Here is a 21,619-nt window from a genome sequence, read left to right on the forward strand (position 1 = left end):
CATTCTCTTTGTCTCCCCACTCTCATCCATCAATCGTTTCATTTTCCCCCTTCATTTCCCCTTCTTGTTCATATTTTTGTGTTCTCCTCCCTTCGTCTATGTCTTGTAATTGACTCCCACCATGTAAATAAAGTGCACGGTATTATCGCATTTAACAACTAGAAGCAAATGAGATGAAAGCAAGCGTCATGATTGATGTGTGGTCATTTAGAAGGGAGGAATACACAGAAAATACGATTATGACACTCCCCAATCTAATGATTCTCAACGAAACATAGAGAAGTGGAAACGGCAGATGTGAGAATATGATATACTGGACAACACATTAGGTACACCGACACAATCTAAGAAGATCTGTATCGGTAGTGCTTTTGTTTATGGTAACTGCACTAAAAAATGTAAATATTAACTTTCCATGACATTTTTGTTTTATTGCACATAATTCTTCACAAAAATTAAGCATATGACATGAAATGTGTGTGTTTAAATAAGCATAAAAAAATTGGGATGAATATGAAATGTAATAATGACAATGAAATCATATCTAATATTGAAAGGAAAACCGTGTCATGTCTTCTCATATGTTGGTGTAAGAAGCTGGGTGGGGTCCAAATAAATTTAATTGTTGCTATGGATACTTCCGATGACATTTCACTGGAGTTGAAATGCATGTGAAGGAGGAAGGGGCAAGGCTTACATAGAAATACCCGAAGAGCCCTCCTCTCAGCCCCGGCCTGCCCGCATCCCTCTCGCTGGCTTTACGCCGGATTAGGGTGGTTTACAGACAAGTCAATGCTAATCATGTTTATCCTGACCGAGGACGATCACAGAGCTATCAGTATAATTATAGATGCTGATAATCGCTTACTCAGATACGTGGCGGGAGGCAGGCCTGGCATGTTGTCAATCCACATCATCTCCCTGGATTACACATCGGGAGATCTCACCACTGTGGTTTTAACATGGCAGTTTTTCTTTTTGTTTTGGACTATAAAGATCTGTTGAGCTGATTAGCGCCATCTGGTCTGCTGCTGGAAATGTCCTTGGAAAAATGAACATGCGCATAATATAAAGTTAAGTTAGCTAGCTATAGCCACTCGCAAATTATGATAAACTCTCTTGTTATCGAATGTTGTTGTAAATTAGTTGGTTGTAATTTCTGAAATGCTTTATATTGAAGTATTAACGTATTTTTTTGCCATCACAAAAAAACACATGTGGTGTCATTCATGGCAGCAGAAGCTATGTGCATCTTTCATGGCAAAATATTTCAGCAAGATGAACTCAAGCGACTTCAGAGATTCTATTCTACTGGCCGGTGCAAAGCGACAGTGTAGTAGACTTTTTTTTGACCTGGTTCTCCTCTTTGTCCAGCCTATTAAGTGGGTCATAACAAGGGCATAAAACACCACAATTCAACCATAAAGTGACTCTTAACAACCACAGGGTCCAGAACGATACACAAAAGACAGCAACATACTACTGTATCCAAGCAGGGGAAGATGGAGAGATCAAATTCAGATGGGAGAGCATTGGATTGCGTCGTAATAAAAGCTTGGCTAGTCAGTGAAACATAAAACCATGAGGTATGATTTATCTTTTTTTTTTTCTAATGTGTGTGTGTGTGTGTGTGTTTTTCTGGCAGACTCCACGTGGCTGCCCGAGGGTGTGAACTCCATTTGTAGGTGATTGAGTTATTGTGTGTGTGTGTCTGTGTGTCATATAGGGAGAAGAAATGAGAGACAGAGGAGAGAGGAAGGTGAAAGGCAGAGAGAGAGAGAGTGGGGTCGGGCATCTGGAGAGGAATGTTTGCCATGACGTAATCTAATCGAAGTGGCTATTTTTCTAGTATAAAACCTCTGCTGTCCTCCACGAGGCTGCCGTCTTCATCTGTCTAAAAGCACTGAGTGACTCATAGACACACGCACACACACGCGGGCGCGCGCTAAGTCAGGGTGACTCAGCCCAGATCTGCTCTAGAAGTTCACCTCACTTATGAATAATGAAATAGGCGGAGGCAAATAAACTGCTCCAGTGACATGTGACCTCAGTGGAAATGGACGCATGTGGACGGTCCTAATGAAAAACAACATGCGGTGTCATTCTCACAGAGACAAAGACGAACATTCAGCTCATGCGTGTCGTACTTTGACACCTTTCCTTTGTTTGGAAGCATATCGCTTAGTAGGTGCCTTCCAGGTGGACAATGACGAGGCTTTAGTAAGGGCAAACTATTATGTAAAATGTCGTAAGCGCCATAGCGGGTCAACTAATTCCCAAGAGAGGGAGGAGGGGACGGAACATTTTTAGAAAGATTAAAGATTTTTGGGTCGGCAGGCACTCCAGAGAACCAACTATAATGACTCAATAAATGCAAGCAGTTGGTACACCCTCGACTGGTCACTGAGCAAAATTCGAGCCAGTTTTCCATTTCTAATAAGTGTTTTGCTGTAAACTCTTACAATTTAAAGAAAGCAGACCTACAGATTCTCTAGCACACAAAGAACTATTGTCAAACTAAATCTAGATCTAATCTCACACATCTTTATAAAAATAATAAATAAAAAAAACTTTCCTTGATCATTTTTGTTCGTGTCAAGCACCGCTAACAACTCTGAACAGTAGGATTAGCATTGATGCTAAAGCTAACACAGCATGACAAGTGTGTTAAATGGATTATGCGGGATCACCGTGGCAATGACAGATAAAATAGTCATAACTTTATGCAAAAGTCTCCACTTTGACCTTGTTGACCCCTTGTACAAGCCCTTCTCTCTGTGGAAGATTTATGCTCATAATCCCATTGTTGCCCTGCCCACACCCAACTGTCAATTTGGCAGAAGTGCTATAGGGGGAAAAGGGGCATTAACTTATTACAACAATGGTGCAGAGACATAAAGAGAATTTAATCAGTCTACTTCATTAAACTGGGTTGAGTCGTTTCACGGGAAATAACAACGCCTTTTTGAGATTTTGTGACCACAAACATAAAAACATGTCAACATAGTGACTGAAGAGCAATCATGTATTTTTGCTGTTCTTTTAAGAATCCTGTCATGAGCTCAAAATGGTACAAACAGCCATAGGGCGATGCATTGAAAAATTCATCATGTGCGTAAAAAAAAAAAAAAAAAGAATAGTCCCACTGTCCACTCACATGTTTCTCAGGAGCAATCTCTGGATCAAGCGCCTGCTTCATGCCGCCGCCGGGAGGCTCGGCATATCAATAAAACCTCATTTGGCCCTAGAGACTCATGTTTGCGTTGTGATTAACACGCAACAAGGCTCCACATCGTGGCCATTAGTTATTACCACCGCACGTTTTCCAGTGAACACACATGACACAATGTGAGACAAAAAAATTGGGGCAGCTTCCGACACAAGTTAAAATTTGCATACGAGTGAATAGTACATTGATAGAAGCAAAAAAAAAATAAAAAAATAAAAAAATGCATTAATAATGTTTGCCTGAGTACAACTGCTATTAAATCATCCGCGAAATTCAGTGGTCATGTCAATAAAAAAATTTAAAAAAACAAAAATTTACTAAACTGTGCCCAAAAATTCCTTATATCAAAATTTAATTTTGATGGACAGTCAGGGCTGTTTTTAATGTTGGTGCTGTAATACTTCCCAAATCATAAAAAGTGAGTATCTTTATCCATGTGAAGGCAGTTAGTCATAAAGCTCTTGCACTGGATCGTTGTTCAAGTGTGCCGAAATACAGGTCTATAGACACAAATTTTACCTTTAAGAAAACTAACACAAACTGTCGCAGGGAAAACTACTTTCCAGTGCAAATTGATATTTCCAAAGGCTTGTAAGTTTTTACCGTTAAGTAAATAAACAACCTAAAATTACTAAAACAAAAATAAGGTCATCTAAATGAACTAGTGCTTGTTTCTAAGCCCCTTTCTAATATTTTAGCCACTACATTTGTCAATGTAATCTTTCAGTGGTCACGACCACCATGATAAGCATTTTATTAGGCGAATGGCCAAACTGAACATTATTCGCCTTGTGAAGGCGGAAAAGTGCCTCCATCGGCAACAGAATGAGCTCTCAGCATCACAGCGGGCAACACTCGAGTGTGAGATGTGGCAGGCACATTTTAACTCATCAAAACAAATGAGCACAACACGAAACACTTGGAATAGTTCTTGCTTCTTCTTTCCATAATCATGCATACAAGCTGGAAATTGTCAACTAAATTTCCAGTAATGCAGCTCTCATCACTTTTGGCGCGCCTCCAGCCAATGCGGGACAGGGAGGAGGTGCCCGAGGGAGGGAGGAGAGTCGGTGAGGAGGAGAGGCTCAGTCTTGTGCACTGTCTTTAATAGCCACGGTATCCATCCCAGAGAGCTCATCCCTTTTGCACGCATTATTTTAGAGTCGATCTGTTCACGCCACGTTGGATCCAGTCGGGAGCTGAATTGTGACTGAGCAGGATGGCATGAGACACATGAAGTAGAGAGCCAAGATGGAAAACTTCAGCGTGACATGCCTGTGGATTGTTTTTGCATCACATTTGATTTTCCTTCCACTGACAGGTAGGGAACACGCTTGCTGCTGAAAAAAAAACTAACTTATTTACTGTTCGCTTACTTTCTGAGAGTATTACAATTATATGTTGTGAGATTTCGCAGCACCTTTTGCTTCTCTAAGCTCTTTTTGAGGGTGGAAGACCCAAGACATATATACGATCAAATTATCAGTATAGGACATGAGGTTTAAGGCCAATAATAAATACATTTGGATTAAACTGTACATTTTACAGATTCTCATTTGCAACCATTTAGCTGAAATGTACACTTTTTATTGTGAAATTACCATCATCTGGATTGTCTCCAAAATAAGACGAAATTAAAAAAGGTTCTTCTTGGTCCTATGCCCCACCCCTCCACAAATTTGAGGAAATCAGTTTTTGCGCACTTTTGCAAGCTAACGAGAAAAAAAATGTGAATAAAGACTACGTAAAAATTGGTACGTCATAATGATCTTGGACTTTTCTGTATTTAATGTGACACTCTTTATTTCCAGGCTTTTACGAGCCACATAAAATGACCGGCAGCGTGGATCTTGAGTTGACCCATATGTGGAAAATATAGTAGTATAATAGCAACAATAAAAAAAAAATAAAAAAAATCTAAACATTATCACAGTATGTACTCAAGTATTTGCGGGCAGTTTTTTTTAAATTGCCTTTGATTCGGTTGGAATATCGTCAATGTAACAGTCAGTTGTTGGTTTGGCTCTCACTCATTTATTTGAATGTTTGCGGTCCCGAAGGAAACAAACACTGTTCATGGGAACCTGCTGGAGTTTAACGGTGCAGTTTAACGTAACCTGTAAGCTCAGGTTTACAGATCGTATCAGTCCTTATTTGCATAACCACCATGGAGGAGCGCAAGAAGAAATGAGGGGGAAGGAGTGGGAGGATGGTAATTGCGTCTTCTCCCGCCAGGCAACAGGTGTGCGTTGTTGTCAGTTACAAACCAATCAATTATTCATCAAAAGCGAAATAATACTTTGCACTGAGCACAGCAAACAAAGATCTCAACACACAACACAACATTTGCTTTTCAACAGAACTAAAAGCCAATGTTGACATCTCTGAGAGTTCTCGGTTTACGTCCTCCGGAGATCGGTTTGGTTTGGCCTGAAGGCACAACGGTCGCATGAAGATCCTGTTCTTGATACGGTGCCCAACAGGCACGAGAGAAAACTTCTCGCTGATGGAAATGTTAGATGCATATATTTATCTCAGAGGCCTGAGGTCATGATTACTCAGCTAAAGACAGCTCATATTTATTGATTATTCCACTGAGCATCGTTGGTTAGATAGCACTATATCTTCAGTGGCCGGGTGCCAATCAAAACATACTATTTAATCATCCCATTAAGCACTCTATTTATACTCTGTTTTGTTCTCTTGGGCTCTTTGTTAATTTTAGCAACATGTCTGCATTAGCTTAGGCTACGTACCAACAAACTACAATACTCTCTCCCACTGTCCGATGACCTTTTTTTGTTTTTTTTTTAAACTTCTTGATACAATTCTAAGACATCACGCAGACAGGATGACCTAATTGCTCAGTTTGTTTTTCCTGATCATGTCACATGGGTCCTTGTTGCTGGGCAAATTAAAAGCTCCACATACTAAGGCCCTTCCTGGGAAACTCGGAGCAGCAAAACACAACCGAGAAAGAACAGAGAGAAGGCGGCACGAGCACAAAATCTGATTTTTTTTTTTCTACAAACAGCTCATTCTGGCACCAACAATGCATCCATTTTCTAAAACACTTACAGGATCTGGTCAGGGTCCTGGCAGGGACTGGAGCCTATCTCATATGATTTAGGGCCAAAGGCAGACGACACTCTGGACTGAAAGCGAGTCAGTCACAAGAGGATGTAAATGCTGCATTGAATGGAAATTTTCCAATTTTGCTTAATTGGTTCTAAAATTATTGTTTAGAATGTGTATTTGTTAATCCACAATTAGTAATTGACGTAAACACCTGTTGCCTTTTGCAAGAGGATAAGTCATGGCTTCCTGCATTTATTATTTGACTTCAGCTTAACAGATTCCATAAAGATTTCCTGAATTTATGGGTGAAGTGAGACAATATCATAATTTCCGTGTTTATAATTTTTGTGAAGTTTTTGTTCGGTGGTGTACTCGTGATAAATTTGAGATATTCAGCTTCCAGGTGGACTTTCAGGCACGATAATCTTTGCAGATAAACTTAATTTGACTTTCTTGAAATATTTTAATACAAATCCAACAGTTCAATGTTTGAGTCACTTTTGTCTAACAAGGAGCTGATTTACATGTTTGATCCACCGATATATTTCCAAAGACGTCCACGGTCCGCTTCTACGCCTTTCTGTGACTATTCCACTCTCTATGTACCTCTCTTCTTTGTATTTTCTGATTACATTCAGTGACACTAAGCCACACTTTAGTGACCACCTGACTCAGAGAACATCCTGCCTGAATCTTTGCAATTTCAATCGCATCATTGCTCAATTGTTATCAAGTGTTATCTTGGTCCATATAAAATGTGAAATGCTTGATTGAAGAGGATACAAATTCTAATAAATCTTGAACATTGATCTATTAATTCAGCTGTTATAGCTCCAATGGTGAGCCTAACGCCATAATTTCTTCCGTTTTCACACCTCTCAGGTATAAAAACCAGGTGTCCCAAAACTTCTGTCCGTGTTACAACTCCTCCTTTTGACTTTCGTTCCAGGGTGGTGCAAGCCCATCATCTCCCCCAGTGGGCCTCATATTGTTGTTCCCAAGCGGGGGAGGCTGGAGCTCTATTGCCATGACAATGCCACCGCGTCTGGCGCCGCATCCAGGTTGAGGTGGCAGAGGGGGAACGCTCGCAGACTGGAGGGGGAGGCGGAGGAGGGCGGCGTGGCTGTTGTCAAGGTGCCCGCAGTGCAAGCCTACCACATGGGCCGCTACGTGTGTGTCAATAACAGGACACTGGAGAGCACGTCCATCTACGTATACGTGAAAGGTGGGTGTTCTTCTGTTGTGATGTGGCACTACCCAAATAAAATTGGAGACTCATGGACGTGCCCTCTCCACGTTTGTCAGACCCTGTCAGCGCCTTCCAGCGCACCATGGTCAACGTCATCCTGGTGCGTGCGGGCGAGAACTGCACCATTCCCTGCCTCGTGACCCACCCGGACGTCACGCTGCTTGCTTTGCAGACGTGTGACGGGCGACCTTTGCCCTCCGCCATGACTTACTGGACCCACCACGAGCAAGGCGTCATCATCAGCAATGCAAGCAAGGAGTTTGAAGGCTGCTACGTTTGCGTGGGGCAGCTCGGAGCAGATAAAGTCATATCGAGCCAATACACCGTGGACGTGCGGCTAGGTAAACAATATCCACCGTTTCTAATGCTGTCCAACGGTTTTCTATACTATCCTGAGAATTTATCAACATGGCTGTGCAAGATTTGTCATTTGGGTGCTAATGAATTTGGACTGCAGCATGGTAGCCTTCTACTTAGTACCAAGACATTCCATGTTGGGTTCACTGAACACCCTCTTTTGTCAGCTGTGAATGTGCTTGAAAATGATTGCATGTGTTCTGTGATTGGCTCGTGACCAGTCCAGGGTGTATCTCGCCCAAATTCAGGGACATGTTGCTGCAACTCCCCTGTGACCCTATTGAGAACTAGCCTTATACTTTTTAGAAATGTTGAACGTCATACAAGTGTAAAAAGAAGTTGAGCCCTGTAAAATACATTTTTATTATACTTTTTAATTTGTGCGTGTAAATACTATCTGCTAAAAAGATATTTAACCTTGATCATAAATACAAGTTTAGGGTGTAACATTATTGACAAACTATAAAGTACTCACTGAATACCAAACGAGCATCTAAAATCACCTTAATGATCCCAGTACTGTTTCTGTCAAATGAAGGGCTGACCTTCATGTTTGTACTTATACGTGCACAAGATTACAATGTCCAAATAAAGACATGTTGGGCAGAGTTATTGGTTTCCATGGAGAGTGATAGAGAGAGGTAGTGAAATGTGGTCGTGCATGGTGAAGGACAAAGGGATTAAGAGAACGCCTGTCTGAACAAAGCTTTGTAACAGTGCATGAAGGTGGCATTTGGGCTAAATAGAATTATGACAACCTTTGTCAAACAAGCGCCAGTGACGTCGATGACATTTATCGAAAACAGTAAATCATGCCGTTTATGTGTGCCTAAGGCTATGGATATGCAAATTTAAAAGTGCGTGCGTGTGCATGTGCTCATTTATTTCCAGTGAAGAAACAGGAATGACACTCTTGAGGCTCTTTTAGTTGATTGCAAGATTCTCTTTATCGCTATTCATGATGAGTTATGTTTATCAATCCAGCCAATCCAATAATTGCACATACCTAAAAAAGAAAAGTCTAAGGAATCCCAATGACTTTTTGCAATTAATTTCTGATGTTATGATGTCCTTTTGCATTTTTTCATACAGTACCAGAGGTGCTTCCGGTCATCACTTTGTCCCAAAGAGACAAGGTTATCTTGCGGAAAGGAGAGAAGTTTGAGCTTACTTGTAGCTCCTCCAATGTCAACCCAGACTTTAATGTCAAGTGGGACTATCCATCAACGGCGGTGAGTTTTTATATCACCCTTGATGGCAAGCAATTACTCTAAAGCAGCTTCTCAATTATTTTCTGTTACGCCTGCCTCCTAACAAGAAGAAAACAATTCACCCCCCCCACCCTGCACCACCCACTCTCCGTCGCAACTATAAATAATAGCATTTTCATTGCAAATTAAACCTACACCGTAGTTAACTCGCTGTGCACAGTGGGCAAGTAGAGCACCACTGCCAACTACTGGAGTGGATGTGCAATTACACTTTATCGTAGTACGGCGGAAAAAAAGCATCGCACCGCACCCCCCCAGGGGTGCCTGTGCCACTATTTGAGAAGCACCGCGCTAAAGGCACATGTGGCTTGTCTGTAACAAACCAACATTTGTTAAATTGTGACCGAAGAATGATCACACTGTTTGTTAGACAACATAATCAGAAAGATTATTGGACAAAAAAAAAAAACATAGCATGTTTAGTATGTCCCTGTCCCTGCGTTCCATATCCTGAAACCCAAAAAGAACGCTTTGATTTTCTTCAAATGGCATTATTCAGTGGGAAGAGTGATTCAATTTTGATGATAAAAGGTCACATCCATCACATTCTCATGTAATGTGACAAGTCAGGAACTCCCAAGGGGACTTTCATTAAATCAGGCACCAAGACTTCAACAAATTCAATGGATTCCGGTGATTACCCAAAGGTCAGTTTCCATGAAAGTTCCATAAAAAAAGTTGCTTATCGATATTTGGTAACACAATCGGAGAAAGATGAAACCTTTGCAAAAGTTGAACTTTCGTGTGCTTTCTAGCACACTGTGTTCTCACGTTTCCGGTAGTCACATTTGTATTCTGGTAAACGTGAGCGGAAGACAAAATAACACTTAACATTGTCGTCGTTTGCTGTCTGCAGCATCCGAATGAAGCTCACACATCACACATCCTGTCCGGCTCTCGAGGTTATCAACGGGCCTCCCGACTCTCGATAGGATCTGTAAAGCGAACTGACTCTGGGACGTACCGCTGCTCGGCCCACAACGAGAGAGGCGGAAGCTCTACGGCACTGCACCTGAATGTCTACGGTAAGCATTAAAGCACATATAACGTACAATGTGTCTCCTGAAATGGCATTACATCATTGTAGCTAGTTATGGAATATTCAATAAAACCATGATTGGTACAATGCACTGTACCATGACCCAATAGAAGGGTTAAGGTCACAGTGCTAAAGGAGCTGTTAACACAACTATCGATATGATGTCATCCATTTGAGCTTTCCTGAATTGTGCACCACAATTCTTCTCCAAGGATTTCATACTGTATAGAGACTGTATCTAGACTTCTTACCTACAAAAAAAAAAAACTAAACCTGATGCTTTAAAAGCTCACTTTCATTTGCATGCTATGCAAATCAGGGCCCGAAAGGAACATCCAACCCTACACTTCAAAGTTTCTTAAGGTGCACCCATGACGACCTCTGAGTCTGTGAACATGTTCGGACACGACATGTTGACAAGACCATTGCAAGGTGTTGCCCTGTTTTAGAAGCAAATAAAAGACAGAACAAATACTCAAAAAACGGTCTCGCAAATAAAGCAGGAGCAGGTTGACTTGAAAGCCGGATGTCAAAAGGCTCATTTAAAGTGGAACCGAAAAGGTTAACTGCTCTCTTATATCCATTAAACATGACTGTATATGATTGCACCGTGATTTATTTGATATGCCGTGCGATGCACAATTGAAAGATCAGGGCTGGGCACTTGACCCTTTTTTGTCGGTCAGTCCCCTGACCTCTGGCCGCAAACTCGGTACCGTTCCCGCCTCGACCCTCCGGCCTTATTCAAAAAAATTGTCGGCCTCCCCCACCCCCTTCCGGCAACCGGAGACAATTTTTGTCGTTTGCCCAATTCGCAAGTAGGTTCATCACGTGCACGAGGACCGATTCGTGGGCTGGACTAAAATCAACCTCCGGCCTTTGTTAACCAAACCCTTTTTTAAAATTTGTCAATTTCCCAAAAATGGGCATCAGACCATTTCGCCCCCGGGAGGGACGGCCGAGCTCTGGATGTTCAATAACTACACTGCAAATCCATTGAGCGATGGTACTGATATTTAAAAACAAAAAGAGCAGAAGAATCATTTTGAAACCCACAAAAGCTACAGACACCATCTGTGTCTTTCAACATTCACACAACAATCCGAATTTGCAGTTCCTGTTGTGAAATGAACTACCTTGTGGATATACTGTATTTGTTTTGCAGATAGTGGTTTCATTACCATGTTAAGCCGCCCAAGTCCCATCCAGGCCGGCGTCCGTGAGGGGGAGAGCCTGAATCTCAGAGTTGATTTAGAGGCTTATCCAGCGCCCAACGTTCTGTCTTGGTCTTACAACGACAAACAACTGCTCAACACTACGGAGCACGTTATCACAATCCACCAACACAAATACAGGTATCATTTGGAGCATGTCGTCTGATTCCAGAGCAAAGAGCACACAATCACACCCCACAATACATTTCATGTGACTTTACATTTAGGTTCATTAGTGAGCTGAAACTAGTGAGGGTTCTTGGCTCGGAAGGTGGCGTCTATAAATTCTCAGCCAGTCATGAAGACGCATCTGTCGACCATCTATTTCACGTATATGTCAATAGTAAGTCATTTCTTCTACATTACCAGACTTCTTAAGGGTGTGAGCATCTGATTATGATGTCTACTCACTCTACAAGGTAAGCCGGTCATCATCGCCCAGGAAGGGCCAGTCGATGGTCAGGTGCGGTGTGTCGCCGCCGGTCACCCAGTTCCAAAAATCAGCTGGTACATCTGTGACATTCCCCACACAAGGTATTTCAGCGCTTGTATCCACTATGAACTAACCACACCAATATTTGCTGAATATTCAGTGTAGAAATGTTCTATTCTTCCAGAATACAACAACCTTAGCCATCTTTCTTTTGTTCTTCGTAATCAGTTTTCCGCCTGAAAACGTAACAAAAATATAATTTGGTAAGATTCGTCCAATTGTTTCTTAAAATTAATCATATCATGCCCAAAGCTAATGACGTAATTGCTATGGCTAACAACGCTAACCAATTAGTGCTAACTATGGCTTGTTTTATTTAGTTAATGACCATGTTAGTCAAGTAGCTCCATAAAACTAACTTATCGGTTCGGTTTTCTGAAGAAGGTTGTTCTATTAAGCTATACATATATATGTAGTTTTAAAATAAAATTAACCAAAATGCCTTTTTCAAGTTAACCTATCTTAGTAGGTTACCCTTTAGTTAAACTAGTGCAGGGATTTAACTATAGCATCTATAAGGCTCACTGCCAAAGTAATTGTATCCCAGTTTACTGTACTTGAAGCTAACCAATCGACTTATTAAAACACATAGTTAAGTTCCCTAAAGCAAGCTAACCAAGTAGCTGTGTACTATTGAACTAAGAAAATAGCTTCCGAAAGCTGATAAAACACTCACACAGCCAGGTAAACAGAAATGGGGTGGTGTATTGAGTTTCAAATAGCTAAGCAGAGTAAGAAAATTGGGAAATCAAGTTAAAATAGAGTAAAAAGCAGTGGTGCTCAAAGTATGGCGTGCAGGCAATGTATGGCCTGTTCAGTTCTGTCATCCGGCCCATTGAGCATTTATTTTTCATTATTGAGAGTTTAACACTTGCTGCATCAATTTAGGTTAGTTATTTGTGTGTGTGCTAAAATTGGTTTATTAAAATGTCTTTACTAATTCTTTTTTTTTTTTTTACCTAATTCGATGATTGATTAATTTTACATATACAGTAAAGAATTATTTACTTTATTAAATAATTGGTTTATAGCTCAATTTAGCTATAAATAATACAATTGACTATGGAATATTTTTTTTTTATTATTAAAATAAATTATTTTAAATTCACATTTTAACTTTTAATTTGATCAACTATAGTGATGCGGTCGCTTTGTCCATTCAAAAAAGGTAAGGCAAAAATATTACTAATTAAATAAAGTAAGTAGTCAGGTTAGGTTCGGCTAGACCGAAGAGTAGGTCAGGTTGAGAAGTTTACTGATCCCATAGCAAATTCTAGAATTAAAATAAAAAATGGCTACATTCCAAGTCTCACTGTGACCTGTCAATTGCACAAATAATCATGATTTGCCAAATAGTAATATTAGGGGAGCAATATTACAGGAATGACCTCCCACATAACCTCTCCTCAGGTGTTCACACGTACCCAATGCCACCCAATGGGATACTGCTGATGTTGCCATGGTGACAGAATCCACCTTTAGTAGGAGTGAGGTGGAGAGCCGAGTGAACATCAGCAAGGAGCATGGCAACTACCATACGCTGGAGTGTGTGGCCTCCACAGACCAGGAAGAAGCTTATACCCTCTTCTCTATCAGCGGTACCGTATCATTAATATCTGTAACACACACACACACATTTGTGGCTGCATGGATGTTATTCATAAACCCCACCACAAGGATCCACACAGGCAAACCCTTTAACCCCCCAGGGCAGGTGTGTGGTTACTGACTAAAGACTGAATGAGATTATCATATGCTGACAATACAAGGCCGGGATTAGATGGTGTCGGTACACTAATCCAGGACACAAACAAACAAACGCCACTGCTGCAGCTGCTTGTCTTACTCCTGAGGCCAGGGTCGTCTGAGGCCCTGTGTTTTGTGTAAAGATGTGTGTGTAACGCCACAATGGCTTCTCCAACAGAGCGACTCGTCCAGCATAAACTGTTCACCCCACTTCTAACTGGCATGGTGGCCACTGGCGCCTTCCTCTGCCTCATCCTGGTGGTGCTGCTCTACAAGTACATGCAGGTAAGAGAGCAAATACTCCAAAATGCCACGTCATGACCTTTAAAATTTCTTACAAAGGAACGGCAATCATCCCCTGATGAGTCATGCCTCCCTTTTTATGTGTGATTAAAGGCAGCATCTATGAACAATATCCTGCAGATAGTCTTTTTCTTTTGAATGTGTTTAAATGAAATGGAAATGACTCAGTCGTCAACCAACCATCAGAGAGATTCAACTGACACACGTCTGGAACAGCATGACAGCTTGCTCTTATTCCAGAGCAGTGACTCAGGCTCCAAGATAATTGGCTTGCATCAGCATGTGAAGCAAAAGACCTCCTGCATATTTCCACATTTTGTCAGTGAGATTCATGTGGTCTTCAAGAAGAAAGAAGGAAGGAACCCTTTGATCATTAAAACTTAGTAGACAGTAATAACAGGACTCCTCCCAACTAATCAAAAAATGATATGATCATAATTACAAAGTTGTAATTAATATAATGAAAGAAATGTATATTATATTCAATTGTCATTACTGTAGTATAAACACTTAACATGACTGAAGTAAGAACAAGTCATGTATATAATTTCTCTCTCATGTTGTTAACCAAAATATGAAAAACTAAAAACTAATAATGATGTTTTTTAGAATGAGTGTGTCAATCAAAGTAAAGCACATGAAAAATAAGTATGTAGTAAGTAACCTGAAAGGGACACTTACATAATATGTACACACAGTACATAAAGTCAATATACATACATCTGCACTAAATCCGCCCTAAAAGAATGTTGTGATTTAAGGGCTCTTTGGGGATAAGATTTACGCGTTGGCACGCCCCCGTTTGGAGTTCGGCTAGTTTTTTTTTGTTTTTTTTTTAACGTCTTAGCTGTCTACGTCACAGCAGGGAGGCAAGCATTGTAATATTGCTTGGTTTATCAGTCATGTTGTCTGAAATTAATTACTATTCTTGTTCACTACAGTCTGTGAAAATATTTAGAATAGAATAGAATAGAAATCCCTTTATTGTCATTGTACTCAAGTGTGCAACGAGATTAGAGGGCTCCCCTCTCCAGTGCAATACAACAATAATACAGACAAATATATAAATTAGATAAATAAAGAAGACAGTGCAATGGAATTCAGTACTGAATAGGGCATATAGAAACACATCACAATGCTGTTTTGCAAGGTTAGGGTGGTCTCGTGTGTGTGTGACCACCCTAAATTTAAGCGTTTTACACAAAATATTGCATCAAACATGTGCTCATATGAGTAAAAACTGGCTGCCAGGATGGCCGAGTGGTCTAAGGCGCCGCGTTCAGGACCCAGTCTCCCCAGGAGGCCTGGGTTCGAATCTCGAATTTCCCCATTGTGGGACTAATAAAGGGAATATTATTATTAAAAAACGATAATCACCTCCATAAAATCTAAATCTAAATCACCCTTCCAGCAGCTTCTTTACTTACACAGGCTGAATCAGACAAGAAGACGTTTTAAAACTCTTTAGATTTGTATTGATTTCTTTTTCTAATATCAGTTTCCTGATTAAAAAAAAAAAGATACAAAAAGGTAACTTGTTGGACCGTCTTTGCTCTATGATCCCTTTAAGTCTGATTTGTTTATATTAATCCGCACCTATTTCTCTTCTCTTTAAAACAGAAACCTAAATTCCAAATCCAGTGGAAAGTCATCGAGAGTATCCATGGCAACAACTACATTTACTTTGACCCCACCCAGCTTCCCTACGACTCTAAATGGGAGTTTTCTCGGCAGAAGCTACGATTTGGTATGACAATTAACGTGCGTCTGCTTTCTCGAAGCGTTCCAGTTGTGTAAAAGCTGGATGTTGTTAAAGATTCCTCTGTGTGAACACGCAGGTAAAACTCTGGGTTCTGGAGCTTTTGGAAAAGTGGTGAGGGCCACGGCGTACGGCCTGTGCTCAGCTGACACAGTCACGACCGTGGCTGTCAAGATGCTCAAACGTAATGGACTTTTTCCATTTATTTATTTATTTTTTCACCTTTGGCTGCTGCAACACAAGGAAGCCTCAATGTCCCCCATGTTTTTGTCTTCGCAGCCAATGCTCACGCCACGGAGAAGGAGGCGCTGATGTCAGAGCTGAAGGTGCTCAGTTACCTCGGCAACCACATGAACATCGTCAACCTTCTGGGAGCCTGCACGGTCGGAGGTGAGAGAAATTTCAAAACAAGAATTAAGAGTTGACTCAAGCTTTCGTTGTCTTGCTGGACTCTATAATTGTCTTTCCTTCACTTTTGCTTGACTTGAGTATTGATTTTTTTTTATGGTTGGCTGAGGCGGCGTAAAAAGCACCGACTTGCTGCAATCTAAGGCAGTCATTATGCTTTGAATAGAAATCAGATATTGGACTGTCAAGTTAATGGCAGCCATCCCTGACAAGACGCTGATTGAGTGCAGGAGTATTATCTCGCTGTCTGGGCCTTGGTATTGACCACTCTGCAACCTCTTGATGGACACCAAATAAGCAGAAAGACACTTGGCATGAAAAGTCCTCATTTAAAACGATTGAATACTGACTTGACTAAAAATATTGGTATTTTGTCACACAGCTTTCATATTATCCCACTTTGTCGGTGCAAATGCCAATTGAGTCGACTGATGTCGGAATGAACTGCTTATAAATCACAAACAGTAACTCCGTGTTTGAGTTGAGTTGCATTCAAATTTATTTCAGGAATTCTCTGCACTCTTCCAGGTCCAATTTTAGTGATCACTGAATACTGTTGCTATGGCGACCTCCTCAACTTCCTGCGCAGAAAAAGAGAATCCTTCCTAAATTCCCAGACGGGCAACGGTTACTATCGCAACGTCTCCAAGCAAACGGAGCCTGCAAGGTAATCTTGCACTCATTGTCATAGTTGATAACATGTTATGTTGTACATACCGTTCTTCTAGAAATATCATGTGTATGTGTGTGCAGCAGAGAAGTGACCGGTACAGAATATATGCCCATGCGTTCCTCGGATAAAGAAAGGTCCTCACAGTCAGGTAAACCGTTTCCCATCAGGCATTGCAGCAATGACCACACATCATCCTTTTTTGTATAGGTAATATAACGTCTGGTTTCTTTTAGAAGATGCAGATGAACTTTCTTTGGCTGCTGAAGATCTTTTGAGCTTCTCCTACCAGGCGGCCAAAGGGATGGAGTACATAACCTCTAAGAATGTAAGTCTGCTACTTCACATCACGAAGGATTTAATCACGGGCTACAATATTAGGTAAGTCAAGCTACCAGAACCAGTTGCAAAGTCAATATCCATACATCCGTGTGTGTGTTGTGCTCGTGCAGTGCATTCACAGGGACCTGGCAGCCAGAAATGTTCTACTGACTCACGGCAGGGTGGCCAAGATCTGCGACTTTGGCTTGGCACGGGACATCACCACCGATTCCAGCTACGTGCTCCGCGGCAATGTGAGTTCAGCTCTGCCGACTCCTTCCTTCCCCTACCATTGGATTCTTGGTTGTTGAAAGTTGTCTGTTGGCCGTGCCTTAGAGACTTTTTGCGAATAGAACACAGGTCAGAGTTTTATTTTCAGTTGTTTGTCTGTTTGTGCCCTGCGATTGACGGAGTTTCTTCTTTACTTTAAAAAAAGGGAGAAAGACCTACACAAGGGGATTTACTGCTTTAATTTTTTGGTCTAAAAATCTTTCTTCCAATGATTTATGAAAATCATTGGATTGGAAAAATGTCCCCACAATAAAAAACTCCACTTCATATTGCAAACATAATGTGGCCTTTTGTGCGTGCAGGCACGTCTTCCAGTCAAGTGGATGTCTCCTGAGAGCATTTTTGATTGTGTCTACACATATGAGAGTGACGTGTGGTCCTACGGCATCTTGCTATGGGAAATCTTCTCATTGGGTAAACAATTTCGGACTGTGGCTCACATGTAGAAGGCCTGAGAACCTTCTGTATTATTATTAGCTATGTGAATAGACAGATGTGCTGCCATGCCATGCAAACATACTGTATAACACACCAAATGTGTGTGCTGCAGGTAATAGTCCATATCCCGGGATGCAGGTGGGCTCAGCATTTTATCGACTGATTCAAGAGGGCCATAGGATGAGCAAGCCTGAGTTTGCTCCCATTGAGATGTAAGTTTGTGTGTGTACGTTCGTTGTGTTCCACACAAAGACTGCATTGGTAACGCCCATCTCTGCCAAGCCACATACTGCTCGCTGTACACACAATCGTACTTGTCTCGTTTGACATCATCTTGTGTTGTGTCCGTATTACAAAACTGATCCAAATTGAACTTGTAACACATATTTACTTGAAGAATATCTTGTAATTCATGTAAAATCACCAAATATGAAGTGTATTTTAAATCAAAGACTGTTCTAATTGCTTTCTTTGATCCATGAATATGATCTAAACAGGGTCGAGCATTTTTCATGGAAGCAGTTCTCCAAACTTCCATTTAGTTCTCCCGACAAGCACCACACTCCAGCAGTGTCGGTTTGCAAGGCCCAGTGGTAACTTGAGCACAGTGTTTTGTTCTGAGATAATGTGCTGAACATCTACAGCTAATATATGAATTTGGCTTTGCATAGTATGCCAATTATTGAAGTAAATAAAACTGAGTTAAGATATTTAATCGCATGCGTTTTTCAAAAATTAATCTCGAGTTAACGCTTTAATTTTGACCACTCCAATATATATATATATATATATATAAAATAAATCAACAAGAACGCAGATCATGGCAGCTGCCTGCATGAACATCAGGCGAGTGAACCCATATCCTACAATGTCAGCGACTAAGTTTTTTTTTCAGTGTTTAGTTAAGAAAATACCAGAACAAAGCTACACTCCAAATTTATGTTCTCCATTAGCAAAAGCAAATGTATTGAATATAATTTTAGAATTGGTTTATATAACTAACAAATGTGGGTCTGTGTTCCCCTCCAGGTATGACATGATGCTCTCATGCTGGAATCAGGACCCTTTAAAAAGACCCTCTTTCAGAAAACTGGTCGAGAGGACTGAGCTTCTTTTGTCGGAAAATACCCGGAACGTAAGTAGAGCAAACCATGAATGATTTGGATTGTCTTCTAATATCACATGCCATTCCCTTGTGATGCTTTGTGAATTATATTTCAACTTATTCAGAATGTTGGGATGTGGAATATTTTCTCGTTGGGGTGGGGGTTGGTATCCCCCACCGCCCCCCCCTCAAAAAAAATTATACTTAAAAGACTGTAATTTCTTAGGTTTACCTGAGGCTGAGCAACGCTGCAGGTCCTTCTGACCATCAGAAGGCTCCGTCACGAAGGCTGAGCTCCGTGTGCAGCACAACAGCCCCCAACCAGCCTTTACTGCAGAGTACCGCAGACGTCTTCATGGACTATGTCTGAGAAAAAAAAAAAAAAAAGGTTACACGTTCCATTTGAACTGGCGTAATCTTCAACTGCATGTATGCAGCGAGTCCTCTAAAAACACATTCCACCAACATGGATGTCATGCTGTGCTGAACTATTATATTTTGCAACGGAAATTACAGATTTTGCCATAATTTCAAAGATGTTTGAGGTGTTCATATACTGTAAGTTTCATTAATAAAATAAGAAAAACATGTATGTTTTATACTAGTAACGGTACTTTTGTACCAAATCCTACTAAATTCTCATAGGAATGGGCAATACCTGGACAAACACAAATTATTAAAATCACAGGTGTCAAACTCAAGGCCAGGAGGCCAGACCAAGCCAACTATATCTCTTAATATGGCCCACTAAAGCAAATAGTTTTTATACTTCATGTTTCATACTAAATAGATTTGTTTGTTTAATTTTCACAAATGAACTAGACAGAAATTAAACTATTTCTTCACTTTAAAAACACATTAAAAATATTGTTTTTTTACCAAATCCTCACCATAGTGAACAGTTGAATACTTAAAAGATTCTGCATTAATTTTGACAATTCAACTTAAACTTTGAAATTCAATTTGTCGTTAATACACTGTATGGAACATTCAATTGCCAGAGCAAAGAAAAAAACATTTGTTGTGACAATCATACATGTATATTGTTTTCAGACTCCTAAGGGCCCAATGAGGGAAACCATAAATTGGGCCGGGACAAAAATGAGTTTGACACATCTAAATGTTCTGACATGTATCGTTTCCAAAGTGACAAAAGCCAAATGTTACTGAAAAATAAAAGTAGACCACTGGCGTTATGTACCATGAACACTAGATACAACCTGCACTGCTCTCAATAATGTCCGATTGATCTATGCTGTACAAATTTCAAGTTGACAAAAAGCCACGTAAAGCACTAATGACCCATCGACGTGTACAACAGCGTTAGGGTGGGGGGTCAGGAAAATGCCCAACTTGTGATCATATCTTTAGCTTGCATTTGAGAAACAATTGTTGCTTACTGTAGCTTTATTTCTGTCAGACTAGGCGCCTTAGCATCAGCCAGCTTGCTAGCTATCTTAGCTTAGCATCATGGCAAGAAATGAGAAAGCGCACTTATTCTGTTAATCACTGAATATAACTTCGTAGCTAACTTCTTAACATTTAAACTTGAAACACAGAGAGCTCTCAAATCCATGGTTTCATCTAAAACGAGTTTGGTAGCTAGCTACTTTAATTTAGCATCAATGAAAATAAAGAACGCTTGTTACTGATTAATCACTGAAGCACCTCGTTTCTTTATCTTAGGACCAAAACTGGAAATTAAAAAAAGCTGGCCATTTGTTTTGGTTTCATCCTTAAAGTGTCCTGTTAGCTACCTTAGCATAGCATCAAAACTATAAATACAGAGAGGTCGCCGATTCTTTTGGTTTTATCGTGATAAAGCCAGCTAACTAGCTACATTAGCTTCGCAACTACACTTGAAAAACAGAGTGACAGCTCACCATCTTGGTTTCAACTAGTCACTTGCTACCTCAGTTTAGCATCAAGACTGGAAAATGTTTCCACTTTAATCCCAATGTGGCTTGTTCACTTTGAAAACACAAAATGAAAACACAAGTATCTCCCCCGCCCCACTGATGCAGCATTACTTGATTAGCATCAAAACAAGAAACTGAAACACTAATTGTTGTTTAAAGCCTTCAATTATCTGCTTTTTAGCACTGAATGTTCTGCTTTATGCACCATTGTGGTTAATGTGCAGCGTTTCCCTACAAATCATCAGTCCATTGGGACAACAATCATCAAACTGGCCTTAAATAAGTATGAGCAACTATGCGATAGCTTCACTTAGTGTCAAAGCGGCATGTGAGCACCAACTCCCCCAAAAAAGAAAAATAAGCTGGATGTTACCTGTTCTTACATGTGAGTTGTTTTTGAGTAGTGTAACCAGCCAAGTGGGAGGTCGGATGTGTTTGTGGAGCAGGCCTAATCTTACTGTTCAGAACTGAGTGATTGATTTGTATGTGTGTTCTTCAATTGATATGTCGTGTGTTTGCATTGTAAATACAATAGAGATGTGCCTTTAGATTTTGACTGGCTATGTCTGGTTGTCATGAGGGCACGCGATCTGGTAAGGAGCCCCTGCAGTTTTGATACAGTTTGTTGACTTGTAATAAATAAAGAAAGTACCAGTGATGGTAGAGGCAATGATATGTCCATTTTATGTGTCCGTGCACCGAAAATGTGATGGTTTACCTTTTTCAAAT

The 21,619-nt window shown here is 40.6% G+C and overlaps 1 protein-coding gene across 2 annotated transcripts; it reads left to right on the forward strand.

The window, feature by feature from the left end:
• Positions 1–4,337: 4,337 nt before the first annotated feature.
• Positions 4,338–21,560, forward strand: kitb (KIT proto-oncogene, receptor tyrosine kinase b). Of its 2 annotated transcripts, none has more exons than XM_088303023.1 (21): positions 4,338–4,550; positions 7,257–7,532; positions 7,613–7,897; positions 9,006–9,145; positions 10,041–10,209; positions 11,389–11,578; positions 11,665–11,780; positions 11,857–11,971; positions 13,341–13,528; positions 13,855–13,961; positions 15,600–15,726; positions 15,818–15,922; positions 16,018–16,128; positions 16,675–16,813; positions 16,900–16,967; positions 17,053–17,144; positions 17,269–17,391; positions 17,731–17,842; positions 17,979–18,078; positions 18,896–19,001; positions 19,198–21,560. In XM_088303023.1, exons 1-21 carry the CDS (start codon positions 4,481–4,483, stop codon positions 19,339–19,341), a joined length of 2,883 nt encoding a protein of 960 aa, XP_088159149.1. In that variant the 5' UTR covers positions 4,338–4,480; the 3' UTR covers positions 19,342–21,560. The 2 variants fall into 2 exon arrangements, with proteins under 2 accessions (XP_088159149.1, XP_088159150.1); XM_088303024.1 differs by having other exon boundaries at positions 16,903–16,967.
• Positions 21,561–21,619: the final 59 nt, after the last annotated feature.

The sequence above is a fragment of the Idiotropiscis lumnitzeri genome, chromosome 8, assembly GCF_059441095.1.
Source record: "Idiotropiscis lumnitzeri isolate Australia: NSW breed Sydney's pygmy pipehorse chromosome 8, RoL_Ilum_1.0, whole genome shotgun sequence".
Taxonomy (NCBI): Eukaryota; Metazoa; Chordata; class Actinopteri; order Syngnathiformes; family Syngnathidae; genus Idiotropiscis; species Idiotropiscis lumnitzeri.